General features: G+C 47.2%; 1 protein-coding gene across 2 annotated transcripts in view; it reads right to left on the bottom strand.

Annotated features, from left to right (window-relative positions):
• MDGA2 (MAM domain containing glycosylphosphatidylinositol anchor 2) overlaps positions 1-16,486 on the bottom strand; it is a gene marked incomplete at both ends in the record, with an annotated part of 224,034 nt that overhangs the window by 126,647 nt on the left and 80,901 nt on the right. For both annotated transcript variants that reach the window (XM_082283040.1, XM_082283041.1), the window contains one exon: positions 6,432-6,606. In XM_082283040.1, the coding sequence (XP_082139166.1) occupies positions 6,432-6,606 (175 nt within the window). The remainder of the gene's footprint in view (positions 1-6,431; positions 6,607-16,486) is intronic.

Below are 16,486 nucleotides of genomic sequence, written 5' to 3'. Positions count from 1 at the left end.
TCTATGGAGGCAAATGAAGATGACAAATCAAAGCAAAGTGTAGCAAAGAGGAAAATCAACCTGCCCAGAATATTTAGAGCCAGGCCTAAACCCAGACAAGCGAAGTCTTTCTGCTGACTGGATGGAATTCCCAGCCAGCCCATTCCAGGAGCAGAGGCTAAAATCCCATCCAGCTTGGAAAAGACCTTCAGGGAATCATCTAAACGCCATCCATGGCGATGCTGCTCCTCAGTTCAGCACAAATCCAACACAAAATGTTCTTCCGGGATGGAAATGCAGCAGAATTCCAAGGAGCAGCCAAGACTTTCCTCCTTGGAGAATTGCATTGGCATGCCCATGTGCCAAGCCTTCCTTTCCCAAAGTCTACCAAGCTGAAATTCCAATGAGGATTAAGATCCCAAGGACAATTAACGGCCAGAACTTCATTAAAATTGGTGTGGGGAAGAAGTGGGCACTGGAGCAAGGCTGGATAAACATGGATGCTCTCCAGAGCCTGGAATCACGGAGTCCTACAGAGAGGGAGGGGGCTGGAGAGGGAGGATGAGGAAAAATCTGTCCGAATCAGCATTTTATTAATTTTGCTATTCTAATTATCCCAAATAATTTAGAGTCATGCAAGTGGAGGATCTTCAAATTCTTCCCTGTGAGGGTGGGGAGGGATTGCAATGGAATTCCCAGAGAAGTTGTGGCTGCTCCATCCCTGGAAGCATCCAAGACGAAGTTGGAGCAACCTGGGATAGTGGAAGGTGCCCCTCTGCTCTGGAGCCAGGCTGGGAGAACTGGGAATGTTCACCTGGAGAGGAGAAGGATCCAGGGAGAGCTCCGAGCCCCTTGCAGGGCCTAAAGGGGCTCCAGGAGAGCTGGAGAGGGACTGGGGACAAGGCCTGGAGGGACAGGACCCCGGGAATGGCTTCCCAGTGCCAGAGGGCAGGGCTGGATGGGAGATTGGGAATTGGGAATTGCTGGCTGGGAGGGTGGGCAGGGGCTGGGCTGGAATTGCCAGAGCAGCTGGGGCTGCCCCTGGATCCCTGGCAGTGCCCAAGGCCAGGCTGGACATTGGGGCTGGGAGCAGCCTGGCACAGTGGGAGGTGTCCCTGCCATGGCAGGGGTGGGGCTGGATGGGATTTAAGATCCAACCTAAATCATTCCATGATTTTATCGAATGCAAAAGGGACAAAGAGCAAAATCTCTTCACTGAAGGAGCGGCCGGGCATTGGAAGAGACTCCCCAGGGAAGTGGTGGAATCATCATCCCTGGAAATGTCCCAAAAGCAAGTAGACACCTCCCAGCGTGATTTAGTAATTTTGGTGGATTCGAAGGTTGGAGTTGAAGACCTCGAAGGTCTTTCCAACCTTTATTTTCCCATAATTCCACATTCCCAGTGAGACCACCCACACCAAACCTCTCCTCACCTTCAGGAGAAGCTGCCCCCCCAAAACAAACCCCACACAGGAAATTTTCCAGGGATTGGCAGGAGCTGAGTATTCCAGTCAGGAACAGCACATTTAAGCCTTAAACTCAGCTCTTTATAAAAACCAGGCCTATTTCCGTGAGTGTTTATAGATCCCTATAAACAGAGGGAATTTTGGAGCCATTAAGAGAAGCTGTCTTTGCACTCCAGGGATATTTACGGCATCAATTATCCCGAATTTCATCTGACACGAGCTCGTCTCAGGCTGATCTAACCACAGCTATTAGAGCCAGCTTTAATTTAGGAAAGGAACAGCATAAAAGGCATCCAAATAACCTCATGGCACTTTTCCTGGAGTTTGTTCCAGGAAGAAAAGAAAATCCGCATCCACAGCCAGGTAACACCATGGAATTAAGGCTCTGGAATTAATTGGGAGCTTTATCCCTGAGTTAAAAAATTCCTAATGTCAGGAGGATTCTGAGGAGCAAATTCTGCAAGGAATTTCCTCAGCTCTTCGGGGTTAATTAAACATCATCAACATGGAAATAAAAATATTCCCTGGCTCAAGCTAATGGGAATTCCGCAATTCCATTCCTCCAGGCATGGTTAATTCTCACGTGGAATTTGCCCCAGCAGGGTTGGGATTAACCAGGATGGATCAATCAGATATTTTAGTGGGTGACTGAAGGGTTTTGAGGTTTGGACACCCAGAACCAGCAAGGTGGGAATGCATGGACGCTCTGATTCCTGCTGACCTTGACCATTCCCATGACTCCCAGTTTTCTGCCTGCTCTTGTCATCAATTTTCTACTTGAGTAAAAATTGTCTGTGAGTCTTAAAATCACAGGGTCAAAGAATCCTGGAATGGTTTGGGTTGGAAAAACCTTCAATCCCATCCCAATCCCAGCCCTGCCCTGGCAGGGACACCTCCCACTGTGCCAGGCTGCTCCAGCCCCAATGTCCAGCCTGGCCTTGGGCACTGCCAGGGATCCAGGGGCAGCCCCAGCTGCTCTGGCAATTCCAGCCCAGCCCCTGCCCACCCTCCCAGCCAGCAATTCCCAATTCCCAATCTCCCATCCAGCCCTGCCCTCTGGCACTGGGAAGCCATTCCCTGCCTCCTGTCCCTCCAGGCCTTGTCCCCAGTCCCTCTCCAGCTCTCCTGGAGCCCCTTTAGGCCCTGCAAGGGGCTCGGAGCTCTCCCTGGAGCCTTCTCTTCTCCAGGTGAACATTCCCAGCTCTCCCAGCCTGGCTCCAGAGCAGAGGGACTCCAGCCCTTGGATCATCTCCATGGATTCCTCTGGACTCTTTCCAGCAGCTCCAGGTCCTCCCTGTGCTCATCCCCTCCCACAGACACTCCCGTGCTCCCAACATGCGACTTTTTAGAGGAAAATGGGTGGGGCAACGACCATGGAGCACTGGGAATGGGGAAGGGAATTCTTAGCTGGACCTTCCAGCTGCTCCTGACATCGCTCCCTGTCCTTCCCAGCCTTCCCCATCCGAAGAAGCTGGAAAAACTGGATTGAAATTGCAGGGATGAGGAGGAGGAGGAGGTAATGCTTCCTCATGGAGAGCCGGTTTTGCCTGAGGGAGAGCATTTTTTCCTCTCTTGGAAGGCTAAAAAGGCTCCTGAGGTTCCCTCATGCTGCACCCCTGGTGTGGGGCCACGTGTGTCTGACACAAAATGTGGGGAATTTTGGATGGAAAAATATTTTTAAATGGGATTTTTGCCCTAATTCCACTGGTTTAATCACCACATGAGACCACAGAGAGGATTTCAAGGAAGGGGCTGTTTTAGGCATCAAACATTGGGGGTAAAAGTGAAATTGGGGTTTTCTGGTGAGTCCTAAACCTGAGAGTTTTAAAGAAATCCCTTCCACTCCCATTCCTGCATGCCAAATAAAATCCACGTTTAAAACATGGACACAGGCAGCACCCTCGTGTTTATTTTCCCGAGTTTTTCTCCTGCCAGAAAGGTTTTAAGGGGGGAGTGATGCTGAAATTCTGCCCTCACCTCTGCAGGATTCCTGAATTTCTTCTCCTTGGCTTCAATCCCCCCCAGTCCTGGTTCCTCTTTTTTACCCCCCTCCCTGTGGATGTTGGAATTGCTCTCTTGGTCGTGGTAATTAAGCCAGAATTGAGATGTTGAAAATGGAATTTATGAATTTCTCTGCTGCCTCTCTGAGTTGTGTTTGCCTTGGAGTGGCTGCATGGAATTCCGGGCTTCTATTGCAGCAACATTTTTAATTCCCAGCTCCAGTGTCTCCCAATATTTATGGATTTATTGGACCTCCTTTCCTTGTCCTTTCGTTCATTAAAAACCCAGGGATGAGCTTAAATCCTCGTTCAAATGCTTGGATGAGGACAGGATTCATGAATGGAAATATAAAGGGGAAAAAACAACAGGGAAATTAATATAAAACAATAAAAGCAGTGTGTAAGGAAAGCAAATAAATTCATCTTCCTTCCCTTTTTTTTTCCTTGATACAAGAAGAGGAGACAATTTGGAATATTCTGCAGGTGGAAAGCATTTAAAGCATTGAAAAATGGAATTTTCAGCAGGAGAGAAATGCAAATTAATTCAATTAATTAGTGGGGTTCTTGTTATTCGCTCTCTGAGGTCAAATTTGGACATTTCCAACATTAAAATCTCCTAAAAGAGATGAGTTTGGGGTTTACTGGGAGGGGATCCTCTGGGAAAGCTGTTCCAGGGCCTCCCCACCCTCCCAGCCAGGAATTCCTAATTCCCAATATCCCATCTAAAGTTCCTCCCTTCCTTATCTCTTATCCTTTGCTATCTCTCCATGAATTTTTGGGCTGGACAATTGGATCACCGGGAATTCTTGTGCCCAGCGATGGCCCGAGGAGGTGCAGGATCACAGCAGAGGATTTTTGGGAAGCTGAAGGGCTGGGAATGCTCACCCATGGATCTGAGGCTGCTGAGCAGTGTTGGGCTGGAATTATCTTCCTGTTACACATGGAAAACATTCAGGATGGAAAGGAAAAATTCCCACACTGGATGTGAGCCAGGCTGGGAGAGCTGGGAATGTTCACCTGGAGAAGGGAAGGATCCAGGGAGAGCTCAGAGCCCCTTGCAGGGCCTAAAGGGGCTCCAGGAGAGCTGGAGAGGGACTGGGGACAAGGCCTGGAGGGCCAGGAGCCAGGGAATGGCTTCCCAGTGCCAGAGGGCAGGGCTGGATGGGAGATTGGGAATTGGGAATTGCTGGCTGGGAGGGTGGGCAGGGGCTGGGCTGGAATTGCCAGAGCAGCTGGGGCTGCCCCTGGATCCCTGGGAATGAACTGAGCTCGGGAGAAATTGGATATTTTGGGACTCATTAACAGAAAAGCCACCGGACATGAGCAGATCCAGCGAAAGCACCTGGAAACTTCCGATGGATCCTTCCTGCAAAAGCAGGACTGAAAGGATTTTCAAGACCGCAGCAAATCCATAAAAATGATGGAATTGCCCCTTTCCCTCACACATCCCAATGCTCTGGCTCATTCTTCATTTATATCCCAACAATTAATTATTGCAGGAACAACAATGCAGTTCCAAGCACCAAATCCCAGATTAAGCGGGAAATGAAATCCAGGAATTGCTGGAGAGGGAGATCTCCCACCCATGTGCTGCTGTCAAATTGTCCCAAGTCGAGAACAGAGATGAATGAGGGGAAAAAAAATGGAATTTCCATGGATTTTTTTCAAGAATTCATTGTCAAATCTTTCCCAGTTTTCAATAAGAGGCTGGAATTAGAAAGAATTTTAAATTCAAGGCCTCGGCAATGCTCTTGTTCCCAAATTAGCGTGGAACACGGCTTTGATATTGTTTTCCCTCTTAATTTACAAGCCAAGACGCTTCCAAAATTATATTTAATCCATATTTTAAAGAATATCAACACTGAAGTTGTTTCTTAAAACACATTTGAGAGATTCCTTCAAAAATTCAAACATTCCCTTCCTGCTCTAATGATGGATTCGCTTCCAGCCGGGAACGTCATCTGTTTTCCACAGATTTTGTTTTTGACAGTTGTCTGTTTTCTGTGTAATTTCACTAAAAACGCGTTCACTAAAACAAACAAAACCCAATCGGAGGGAAAATTCCGGTGAAATAGTTGGGATCCCCAAAAGGCACCATGCCACAAATCCCAGATCCCACAAAAATTGTGTCGGAATTATCCCATATCCCGAGGTCCACCTGACACAGAGAGGGCAATTTTTGGGAACCACAGATCCCACCAATCTAATTTTTCTCCACATTCCCAATCCTTCACATTTTTCATTCCAATCCCAAATCCTTCACATTTTTCACTGAAATCCAAATATTTCATGCTTTCCATGGAAATCCAAATATTTCTTATTTTTCACCACAATCCCAATCCTCCACGTTTTTCACCACAATCCCAAGGCTTCACATTTTTCACTCCAATCCCAATCCTTCACGTTTTTCACTGCATTCCAATCCTTCTCATTTTTCCCAGCAATCCCAATCCATCACATTTCTCACTGCAGTCCCAATCCTTCACACCCTCCACCACAATCCCAATCCTCCACATCTTTCCCTATAATCTCAATCCTTCACACTTTTCACCACAATCTGAATCCTTCACATTTTTCACTCCAATCCCAATCCTTGTCATTTTTCCCAGCAATCCCAATCCATCACATTTCTCACTGCAGTCCCAATCTTTCACATTTTTCATCACAATCCCAATCCTTTACCACAATCCCAACCCTTCACATTTTCCCCTGAAATCCCAACCCTTCAGATTTATCACTCTAATCCCAACCCTTCACATTTTTCCCTGAAATCCCAACCCTTCACATTTTTCACTCTAATCCCAACCCTTCACATTTTTTCCTGAAATCCCAACCATTCACATTTTTCCAACCATAAAAGCACCACAGATCTGTAGAATCCACCGCTACAATCAGGATTCACAAGGAGCCGATCATTTCTTGGGAACAGCAGACATTTTAAGGCATGAAAAGAGCACCAAAGGCAGAATTCCAAGGATTTACTCACAGTACACGTCCACTCGGATGGATTTGATGGCCGGGGAGCCCAGGCCGTTCTCAGCCTTGCAGTAGTAGCGGCCTCCCTGGTGTCTCTGGATGTTGGAAATCCTCAGGGTTTCGTTGAAGACACTGGAATCTTGGAATCTGTCAGAGGCACTTCCTGCTGTTTTGGTCCACCTGATCTGAGCAAGCACCAAAAACCAGGATTACTTTAGGTCTGGAAAATGGGCACAGTGTAAAACTCAACAGCAAAAACCAGGATTAATTTAGGTCTGGAAAATGGGCACAGTGTAAAACTCGGCACCAAAAGCCAGCATTAATTTAGGTCTGGAAAATGGGCACAGTCTAAAACTCAACAGCAAAAACCAGGACTCATTTAGGTCTGGAAAATGGGCACAGTCTAAAACTTGACAACAAAAACCAGGATTAATTTAGGTCTGGAAAATGGGCACAGTGTAAAACTCGGCACCAAAAACCAGGATTAATTTAGGTCTGGAAAATGGACACAGTGTAAAACTCGGCACCAAAAACCAGGACTCATTTAGGTCTGGAAAATGGGCACAGTGTAAAACTCAACAGCAAAAACCAGGATTAATTTAGGTCTGGAAAATGGGCACAGTGTAAAACTCAACAGCAAAAACCAGGACTCATTTAGGTCTGGAAAATGGGCACAGTCTAAAACTTGACAACAAAAACCAGGATTAATTTAGGTCTGGAAAATGGGCACAGTCTAAAACTCTGCACCAAAAGCCAGCATTAATTTAGGTCTGGAAAATGGACACAGTCTAAAACTCGGCACCAAACCACGAGATTTGTGGAGGTGGCACTGGGATTTCAGTTTGGAGGAATCAGGGAAATTCCCAAGGTAATCAACAGCTCTTGTGTACGAACACTTCATCCAGGAGTCCCTGAGCAGCTGCATTTCATGGAATCCTGGAATGGTTTGGGTTGGGAGGAGTTTAAAGGTCCCATTCCACCCCCTGCTACCACCAGGGACACCTCCCACTAGGCCAGGTTGCTCCAAGCCTTGAACATTCCCGGGGATTTCCGATCTGTGGGATTTGTGGCTGCCCGTGATGGGTCTGGGAGGAGAAATGAATTGATATTCCCATTTTTTTCTGATGGTTTTCTTCTTTTGGGAATCACAGAATCGTGGAACGGTTTGGGTGGGAAGAGACCTTAAAGCTCATCCCATTCCAGCCCAGGGACACCTCCCACTATCCCAGGCTGCTCCAAGCCCCGTCCAACCTGGCTTTGGACACTTCCAAGGATCCAGGGACAGCCACAGCTTCTCCAGGAATCTGTGCCAGGGTCTCCCCACCCTCACAGGGAAGAAATTCCTTCTTAATAACCAGGAATTCTGGGCTTTTAGGAATATATTTTGCTCCAGACCATCAAGACATAACAGTGGCATCAAAACCTCTCTTCCTGTTTATTCCACATGGGAATATCTGGAATATTGGGCTAGTAAATAGCTCCGGGTCAAAGTGTTGTTCATCGTTCCAAAGCTTTACATGGAATATTGGAGTGGAAAAGCAGACAACTCAAAAGAATCACTGCTTCCTCTGGAAAAGTGAGGATCCTTGATTCTGGAAAGGTTGGAATTCAGATTTTCCAACCAGTGGGAAACCAAAAGCAGAGTTGGAGAGTCCTTGGTTTCCAAAATTTCTGCCCTTGGGAGACTCCACCTTGGGAACTGTGTCCAGCTCTGGAGTTCTCTGCACAAGAAAGTTGTGGATTTGCTGGAATGATCCAGAGGAATCCATGGAGCTGCTCCCAGGGCTGGAGCCCCTCTGCTCTGGAGCCAGGCTGGGAGAGCTGGGAATGTTCACCTGGAGAAGGGAAGGATCCAGGGAGAGCTCCGAGCCCCTTGCAGGGCCTAAAGGGGCTCCAGGAGAGCTGGAGAGGGACTGGGGACAAGGCCTGGAGGGACAGGAGGCAGGGAATGGCTTCCCAGTGCCAGAGGGCAGGGCTGGATGGGAGATTGGGAATTGGGAATTGCTGGCTGGGAGGGTGGGCAGGGGCTGGGCTGGAATTGCCAGAGCAGCTGGGGCTGCCCCTGGATCCCTGGCAGTGCCCAAGGCCAGGCTGGACATTGGGGCTGGGAGCAGCCTGGCACAGTGGGAGGTGTCCCTGCCAGGGCTGGGATGGGATAGGATTTAAATTCCCTTCCAACCCCAACCAGTCCATGATTCTGTGATTCCATGAACACAGCGAATGGCTTCCCACTTCCAGAGGATAAACTGCCCTTACGGGACAACTCGTGTCCTTGGGATTCCACATCCCAACACTTCCACAGGCTGCCAGGGAAAACACAATTTTTTCCAGATCCAAGTAAAAGCCGGCAGTGACAGGAGCTGTGAACAGGCAGGACGTGAGCATCCGGATTCCGTGCCAGGGATCCCAAGGAAATTGCTCTTTTCCAGCTTGGTTGCTGTAACACTTTGGGAAAAGGATATTTCCTTCTATTTTCCAGCAGAAGAAAACTGTGGCTATTAATGATGGAAAAAATCAGCAGCACACCCACAAAGCCACAACTCCTATGGAAGAATTTCAGTGCTTTTTTCGCTTGATTCCCAAAAATTCCAGAGTGATCCTGATTGGAATCTGGGGATGCCTCCAAAATGGAAATGAATAAAATAAATAAAATAAAATCAACTAAAAAATCGATTCTTTCACCTCTGGACTCAGATTTTACACACTGGCTTCCAAGCTCTGGAAAATCAGGCAGCACGGATGTCTAAGAGGTCTGAATCCCAAAAAATTAAGGATTTGGCTTTGGAATTGCAGAGGAAGCATTCCTTACACTCCAAGGCTGAAAGCTTAACTATTACTGGAAATAATAAAGGAATTTTAAGGAATTGCTGAATAATTTAAAAGGCTTTTAATGAGTGGAACCTGAGGGAAAAAAATACTTCAATCTTAGGTAAATTGGTAAAATTTCGGTTGAAAAATTGTTAAAAATAATAAATTGATAAAATTCCTTTATCCTGCGCAGTTGGATCAGTCTTTTTTTTTATGGAAAAGCAGGATTTAGGGAAATACCCACAAATTCTTTCCCAAAAAACCTCGGAACAACCTGGCCGATGATTAATTGCAGCAATTAATCTTTGATTAATTTGGATTACTTGATTCCAGTGTTGTTCCTTACAACTTTCAGACATTTCTCTGCTTCCAAAAATTACCACTTTAATCCTGAATCATCCATAAAGGTTTTCCTATCAATATCCCACTGAAAGATGATGGATTTTGCATCCTGCGTGGCTGGAAAATGCCTTTTCCAGCATTAACCGGGAACTGAGGGCAGGAATTTCACAGAGTTTTTTTCTTCTGGAGTCAGGATCATTTGAACCTTCCTGGTGGGAAAGGATGGACTGGCCCCCCCTGCAATTATCCAGGGAATTTGAGGAAATGATCCAAATAGCGCCAAACTTTGAAGTTTTTTATTCCCATAGCTTTTTTTCTTCAGCAACATCAATTAAATTTTAAAAAATTCATTTTAATAGTAAAGACATCATTTAAGGGCAGAAAGAAGCAGACAAAGCTCCAGTTGGAATTCCCCATTATTCCTTTCCATGGTGGTTTTCCAATGCTGGAATTCCACGTCAAACCACTGGAATCACAAACACATCCTCACAACTTCAATGCTTGGGAATTCGTTCCCTGTAATTCTCTTAGGACAAATAAATACGAGACATTTTGTAATTTTGAGCTTCTAAACTGGCACAAAATTAAGCCTGGGGATGAGAACTCCATAAAACCCAAATCCTGACTCTTATTTCCCTTGTGAACAAATCTAAATTCTGCTTTTTTTTTTTTTCCAGGGACAGAATGAGTCGCTGTTGTTGCCATCCAGGTTCAGGAATTGATCAAATCTTCGCATTTTTCAGGAAGAAAGGGCCGGGTTTGATTAAACACGCAGGAGTTCAGAGCCATTCCACTGGGAAGAGCTGAAAACCTGGAAGGATGGAAACTGGGAGAGTTGGAAATAAGGGAATTGGATCCAAGGATGAGGTAATTCCAGGGATGTTACCTCCCAGAAGCCAAAACTGCTCAAAATCGCACCTCTCCTATGGAAATAAGATAACTGGGAATGTTCACCTGGAGAAGGGAAGGGACCTGGGAGAGCTCCGAGCCCCTTGCAGGGCCTGAAGGAGCTCCAGGAGAGCTGCAGAGGGACTGGGGACAAGGCCTGGAGGGACAGGAGCCAGGGAATGGCTTCCCAGTGCCAGAGGGCAGGGCTGGATGGGAGATTGGGAATTGGGAATTGCTGGCTGGGAGGGTGGGCAGGGGCTGGGCTGGAATTGCCAGAGCAGCTGGGGCTGCCCCTGGATCCCTGGCAGTGCCCAAGGCCAGGCTGGACACTGGGGCAAGGAGTTGGAATGAGATGGTTTTTAACATCCTTTCCAACCCATTCCAGGATTCCATGGAAAGTACTGGACTGGGAGGTGATCCCAGTGCTCAGCAGGTGCTCCATGCCAGTCCCACCACTGCTCTGAACTCCCAGTGAACCAAAAAGTTCATTTTTGTTCCATAAACCAGAAAATAATTGGATTAGGAATTTCCCATTGTCTCCATCTAAAGCTGTTACAGTTCCTTTGGATTAAAATCCAAGCAAAGGGCCCCTCTGTGAGGGGTGTAACCTCGGGAAGATGTGGAAGACCAGGAAAAAGTCTAGAGAAAAGCCACAAAACTCATTAAAATGACAAAAATTTCCTCAGGAAAGCAAGGGATAAGCTCAGCAGTGGTGCAGTATCCAAGGAAAAATCAGGGAATAACAATCAACAGCTTTAAAACACCCAGGATGGTCCGGAAATCGATCGTGGATCAATTCCCAACATAAAAGGCAAAATTAGGGAAGTAACAAAATGGATCAGGAATCGCTTCCTGTTTGCTCAGCCCCAAATGTTTATGGAAAACTTCTGCAAGCCATGGTGTTCCATTAAATTGGAGTCAGCAGCTCCAAAGGATTTTTCTGGGAATGCTGGAAGTTTTAGGACAGTCTCAGGGATGGGAAATCTCCTCCTCCCCACCAGGATCAGCTCCATGGCCCAAACCATCCCCAGGATCGGGACTTCCACGACTCAACTGCCACCAATGCACCACCCCCAGTGCCCAAAGGTGCAAATCCCAAATTTTCCCTAAAAATCATTTATTATTCCAAGTTTTCCCAGCAAAGTGCCTCACTGGTCCTCCCTGGAAAACCTCTGAGATCCCAGCTTACCCCAAGTTGTTATCCCAACCCAGAGGTGATGCCTTCACCCACTTTGGGAATTGCTTGTTACAGGAGGATGGAGATCTTTGGAACTCCTCCAAGCAGGACTGGGAAACCAGGAGCCGGCAGCTCCCTATTCCCAGAATTCTTTCTTTCTTTCAAAAGCCAAAAGGTGTAAAAACCTGTTTGTGTCATTAATTCACACACTGGAGTCTAAACAGAGATGGAAAATGCCTTCAACAGGGATCTTTTTCCACTTGGAATTCACTCCTCGGAGCAGAATCGCGGTTCAAAGTGACAAAGCTGTGGTGAAACCCAGGTGGTTTAAATTGAGGCTTTTTTCATCTTAAAACAACAATTTCAGGTGTTGTTTCTGCTTTTCCTCCTCTTCATCTCCACCCTTTCCGCTCCCCTGAAAAACCCTTGGGAAAAACAGGGAAGCAGCTTCATGGAGCATTCCCAAAATGCTGTGAGAGATGACAACAACTCAACTGAGCGCCACACGAGGAAATGTTTCTCCTCTGATCTTTCAGCAATAAAAATCCTGACTCCATTTCCTGCCACAGTCATTAGGGCACAGATTTTGGGTCTGACGTGAAGATTTTGGGATGAGAAGTGTCACAAATAAAGGAACCCAAATAAAAAAAGCCCAAACAAACAAAAAAACCAAAACCAAACCAAGCAAGCCCTCCTCCAAAAAGTCCAGTTTGGTTTTCAGGAGATTCTTGTCCCTCAGAAATTCATTAAGGTTGGAAAAGTCCTCCAAGATCATGAAGTGCAACATGGCACTGCCCAGGCCACCACTGCCCCATGGCCCCAAGTGCCACATCCACATGGATTTGAAATCCCTCCAGGAATGGGGACTCCACCCTGTCCCTGTGCCAGGGCTGGACAACCTAATTAGGGAAGAAATTTTCCCAACTATCCAATCTAAACCTCACAGAATCCCTGAGGTTGGAAAAGAGCTCCAAGGTCACCGAGTCCCAGCTGTGCCCGATGCCCACCTTGTCCCAGCCCAGAGCTCTGAGTGCCACCTCCAGGAATTCCTTGGACACCTCCAGGGATGGGCACTCCAAAGCTCCCTGGGCAGCCCCTGCCAAGGCCTGAGCACCCTTTCCATGGGGAAATTCCTGCTGCTGCCCACCCTGAGCCTGCCCTGGCCCAGCCTGAGGCCGTTCCCTCTCCTCCTGTCCCTGTTCCCTGCCAGCAGAGCCCGACCCCCCCGGCTGCCCCCTCCTGTCAGGGACTTGTGCAGAGCCACAAGGTCCCCCCTGAGCCTCCTTTGCTCCAGCCTGAGCCCCTTTCCCAGCTCCCTCAGGAATTCTCCAGCCCCTTCCCAGCTCCGTTCCCTTCCCTGGACACGCTCCAGCCCCTCCATGTCTTTCTTGTCGTGGATGACCCCAAACTGACCCTAAGATTCAAGGTGGGGCCTCACCAGTGCCAAGTTCAATCTCCAAAGTTTCACCCATCCCTAATTTTTTGCTCCACCAGGCCCACACGACACTCCCAAGGCAGGAAACCCATCCCATGCCCTCCACAGGAACCCAGGCAGGTTTTGGGGGAAGCTTTTCTAGACCAGACTAAACCCACTCCAGTGAAGCTCCCACAAGGCCGGGTTTAAGCGGCTCTGTTCCCACCCTGTCGTGCTCGGTTACACCACCGAGGTTATTGATTCCCTGCAGGTCAATATCAGCCTTTTGCTTCCACTTGTTCCCATTTTTAAAACTCCATGAGAAATAATCCGGAAAAATCCTGCTGTCTTTCTGACAGTGCCAACAGCAGAGGAAGAAAATCCGGGAAAAATCCCTAAATATTGGGAGCAGATAACTCCCAGTTTATGTGCACATCAGACCTTGTTGGTATTTCCAGAATATCCCTGTGAGACTGGAAATGAACCCCAAACTCATTTCCAGAAAAACTTTCTGAATGAAACCCCAAATTTCCCAGTGATCCAAGCCCTAAATCTCCCAGGGATCCAAACCCTAAATTCCCCAGTAATCCAAACCCTAAATCTCAATGACTCAAGTCCTAAATCTCCCAGTGATCCACACCCCAGATTTCCCAGTGATCCAAACCCTAAATCTCCCAGGGATCCAAACCCTAAATCTCCCAGTTTTCCAAACCTTAAATTTCCTAGTGTTCCAAACCCTAAATCTCCCAGGGATCCAAACCCTAAATCTCCCAGTTTTCCAAACCTTAAATTTCCCAGTGTTCCAAGCCCTAAATCTCAAAGATCCAAACCCTAAATCTCAGTGATCCAAGTCCTAAATCTCCCAGGGATCCAAACCTGAAATTTCCCAGTGATCCAAACCCGAAATTTCCCAGGGATCCCAATCAGCTGTGCTGTATTTTCCTCCCACAGGATCCCAATTCCCCCCGATGCTCTCGCTGATCCCAAAAGGGGAGTGAGAGTCTGAGCTGCCGCCAGGTTCAGCTGTGGTGACAATGGAAGGAGCTGACGTTTGATTTTGCTGGAAAGGTGGGAGAACTGGGAAGGAGGGAGCAGGGAAAAATGGGAAAAGGGTGGGAATCTTGATGAGAGGGATTTGGCAGCTCAGCTGGGGCAGCAGCTTGGAAGGAAAAGCATCGACAGCAAAGGCCAGGCAGGAGGAGCAGCTCCTCGCAGATCCTGCAAAAACTCCCTGATTCCTTTAAAAATCAGATATTCCATATAAAATATTCCTTAGAAAATCAGGAATCAGAGTAACTGGCTGGACAAGGGTTATTTGTTTGGGGTTTTTCCTAAAACCGTCCTTTTCCCTTTCAAATTACAAGGTATTGGTGGTCACATTATTGAATGTGGTGGCACAAAATTCAGGGATCTGAACACATTCCAAAGAGGAGAGCATTCCTTGGTGGGAATTAAATCCATCCATACCATCTTATCCCAGGCATTGGATGCAACTTTTCCATCAGGCAATTCCAAAATATTGGCCTGAGCCCATCGTGCCTGCACACTCCAGGTGTTGGAGACAGGACAAGGAACGTGTGGGCTCAGTCAGGATGGAAATTCCGAAGATTTTGACTCGATTTTTCCATGGTTTTTGCTCTCTGTGCACCGATTTTCCCTTTTTTCCAGAGGATGAATTGGCAAAGTCTCCTCCAGGCAGGAAAATGCCTCAAACAATGTTAAAAAACACTGGAAAAGGATCAAATCTCTCCTGCCCTGAGCCTGGCACGGCTTAAAAAGATTCCAGCAATTCCTTTGTTCCGGGAAAAGGAATTGGAAAGGTGTTGGCATCCCACTGGCTGAGATTCCAGCTCATTTCCAATTCCAGGAGAAGAAACACTCAGCAAACTCCATGAATCCCAAATGGCATCATTCATGTCTTGTGGAGCGCTCCTGGCACACCTTCCAAGGACTCCCACAAGTGCCAAGGAACAGAATCTGGGAATGCTTCCCACATTTCAAGAGAATTGCAAAGAGATATTAAGGAAAATTTTAAAAAAAGAGCCTGGATCAGCTTGCAGCAAGGAATAAAACCAGGATTAAGGGCTGGGATTAAGGGTTTGGAAAGGCAGGGTGAAGGGAATCAGCACAACGGGAAGCAGCAGTGGGATGCGGTGGTTTCCAAAGGGAAGGGATGAGAGCTAAAAAACAGGGTATGTTTAAACCGGACAAAATCTGAATTCCCTGAGGGACAGGAGGGCCAGGAGGCAGGGAATGGCTTCCCAGTGCCAGAGGGCAGGGCTGGATGGGATATTGGGAATTGGGAATTGCTGGCTGGGAGGGTGGGCAGGGGCTGGGCTGGAATTGCCAGAGCAGCTGGGGCTGCCCCTGGATCCCTGGCAGTGCCCAAGGCCAGGCTGGACATTGGGGCTGGGAGCAGCCTGGCACAGTGGGAGGTGTCCCTGCCAGGGCATTGGGGCTGGATGGGATGGGATCTGAAGTTCTCTCAACCCAAACCATTCCATGATTCCACAACAGCTGAAGGCTCTTCCCAACACCACCATTCCAACCCAAACTATTCCAGGATTCCACAGCACTTAAAGGCTCTTCCCAAGTACTCCATTCCAACCTGAACCATTCCAAGATTCTGGAGCAGCTGAAGACTCTTCCCAACAACACAACTCCAACCCAAACCACTCCAATTCCCAACATGGGAATGGCTCCTGGATTTTGCAGACTTGAAGGATTATTCATCTTTTATTGTGATTTCACTGCCTTTGGCTCTGGTGCAAATTCCCTGGATTTTTTTCCAGAGCACTCTAAGGCTCTTCCCAACAACACCATTCCACCAAGATTCCACAGCAGCTGGAGGCTCTTCCCAACTACAGCATTCCAACCCAAACCATTCCAAGATTCCACAGCACTTGAAGGCACTTCCCAACCACACCATTCCAATCCAAACCATTCCAAGATTCCAGAGCACCTGAAGGCTCTTCCCAGCACCATTCCAACCCATCCATTCCAATTCCCATGGCTCCTGGATTTTGCAGACATGAAGGACTATTCCTCATTTATTGTGTTTTCACTTTCTTTGGGTCTGGTGCAAATTCCCTGGATTTTGCCAGAGCTTTCTCCTTAACGATGTATTTACCTAATTAGCATAATTGTCTGCAATTATGTAATTAGTGTTCATACATGTAATCATTGGAACATGTAATTAGCCCTAATTACACCATTAAAGCTGCGAGTCAGAAATATCTTTATCGTTTTTGATTGACAGACATATGGGAAAGGGGGGGGAAAAAAATCCCACTCGTTATTTTTATCTCCTTGGATCACGAAATCCGCAGGAGGATTCAGGATTCAGCCCAGAATGGCGCTGGAATTATTTATATAATTTCTATTATTTATCAAAATGATAGCGAGGTTATTCCTTTGGAACAGAATGAGGAAAACG

This window comes from Coloeus monedula, assembly GCF_965178545.1.
Source record: "Coloeus monedula genome assembly, chromosome: 6".
In the NCBI taxonomy this organism is placed as follows: domain Eukaryota; kingdom Metazoa; phylum Chordata; class Aves; order Passeriformes; family Corvidae; genus Coloeus; species Coloeus monedula.
This window is presented reverse-complemented; position numbering and strand designations above follow the sequence as displayed.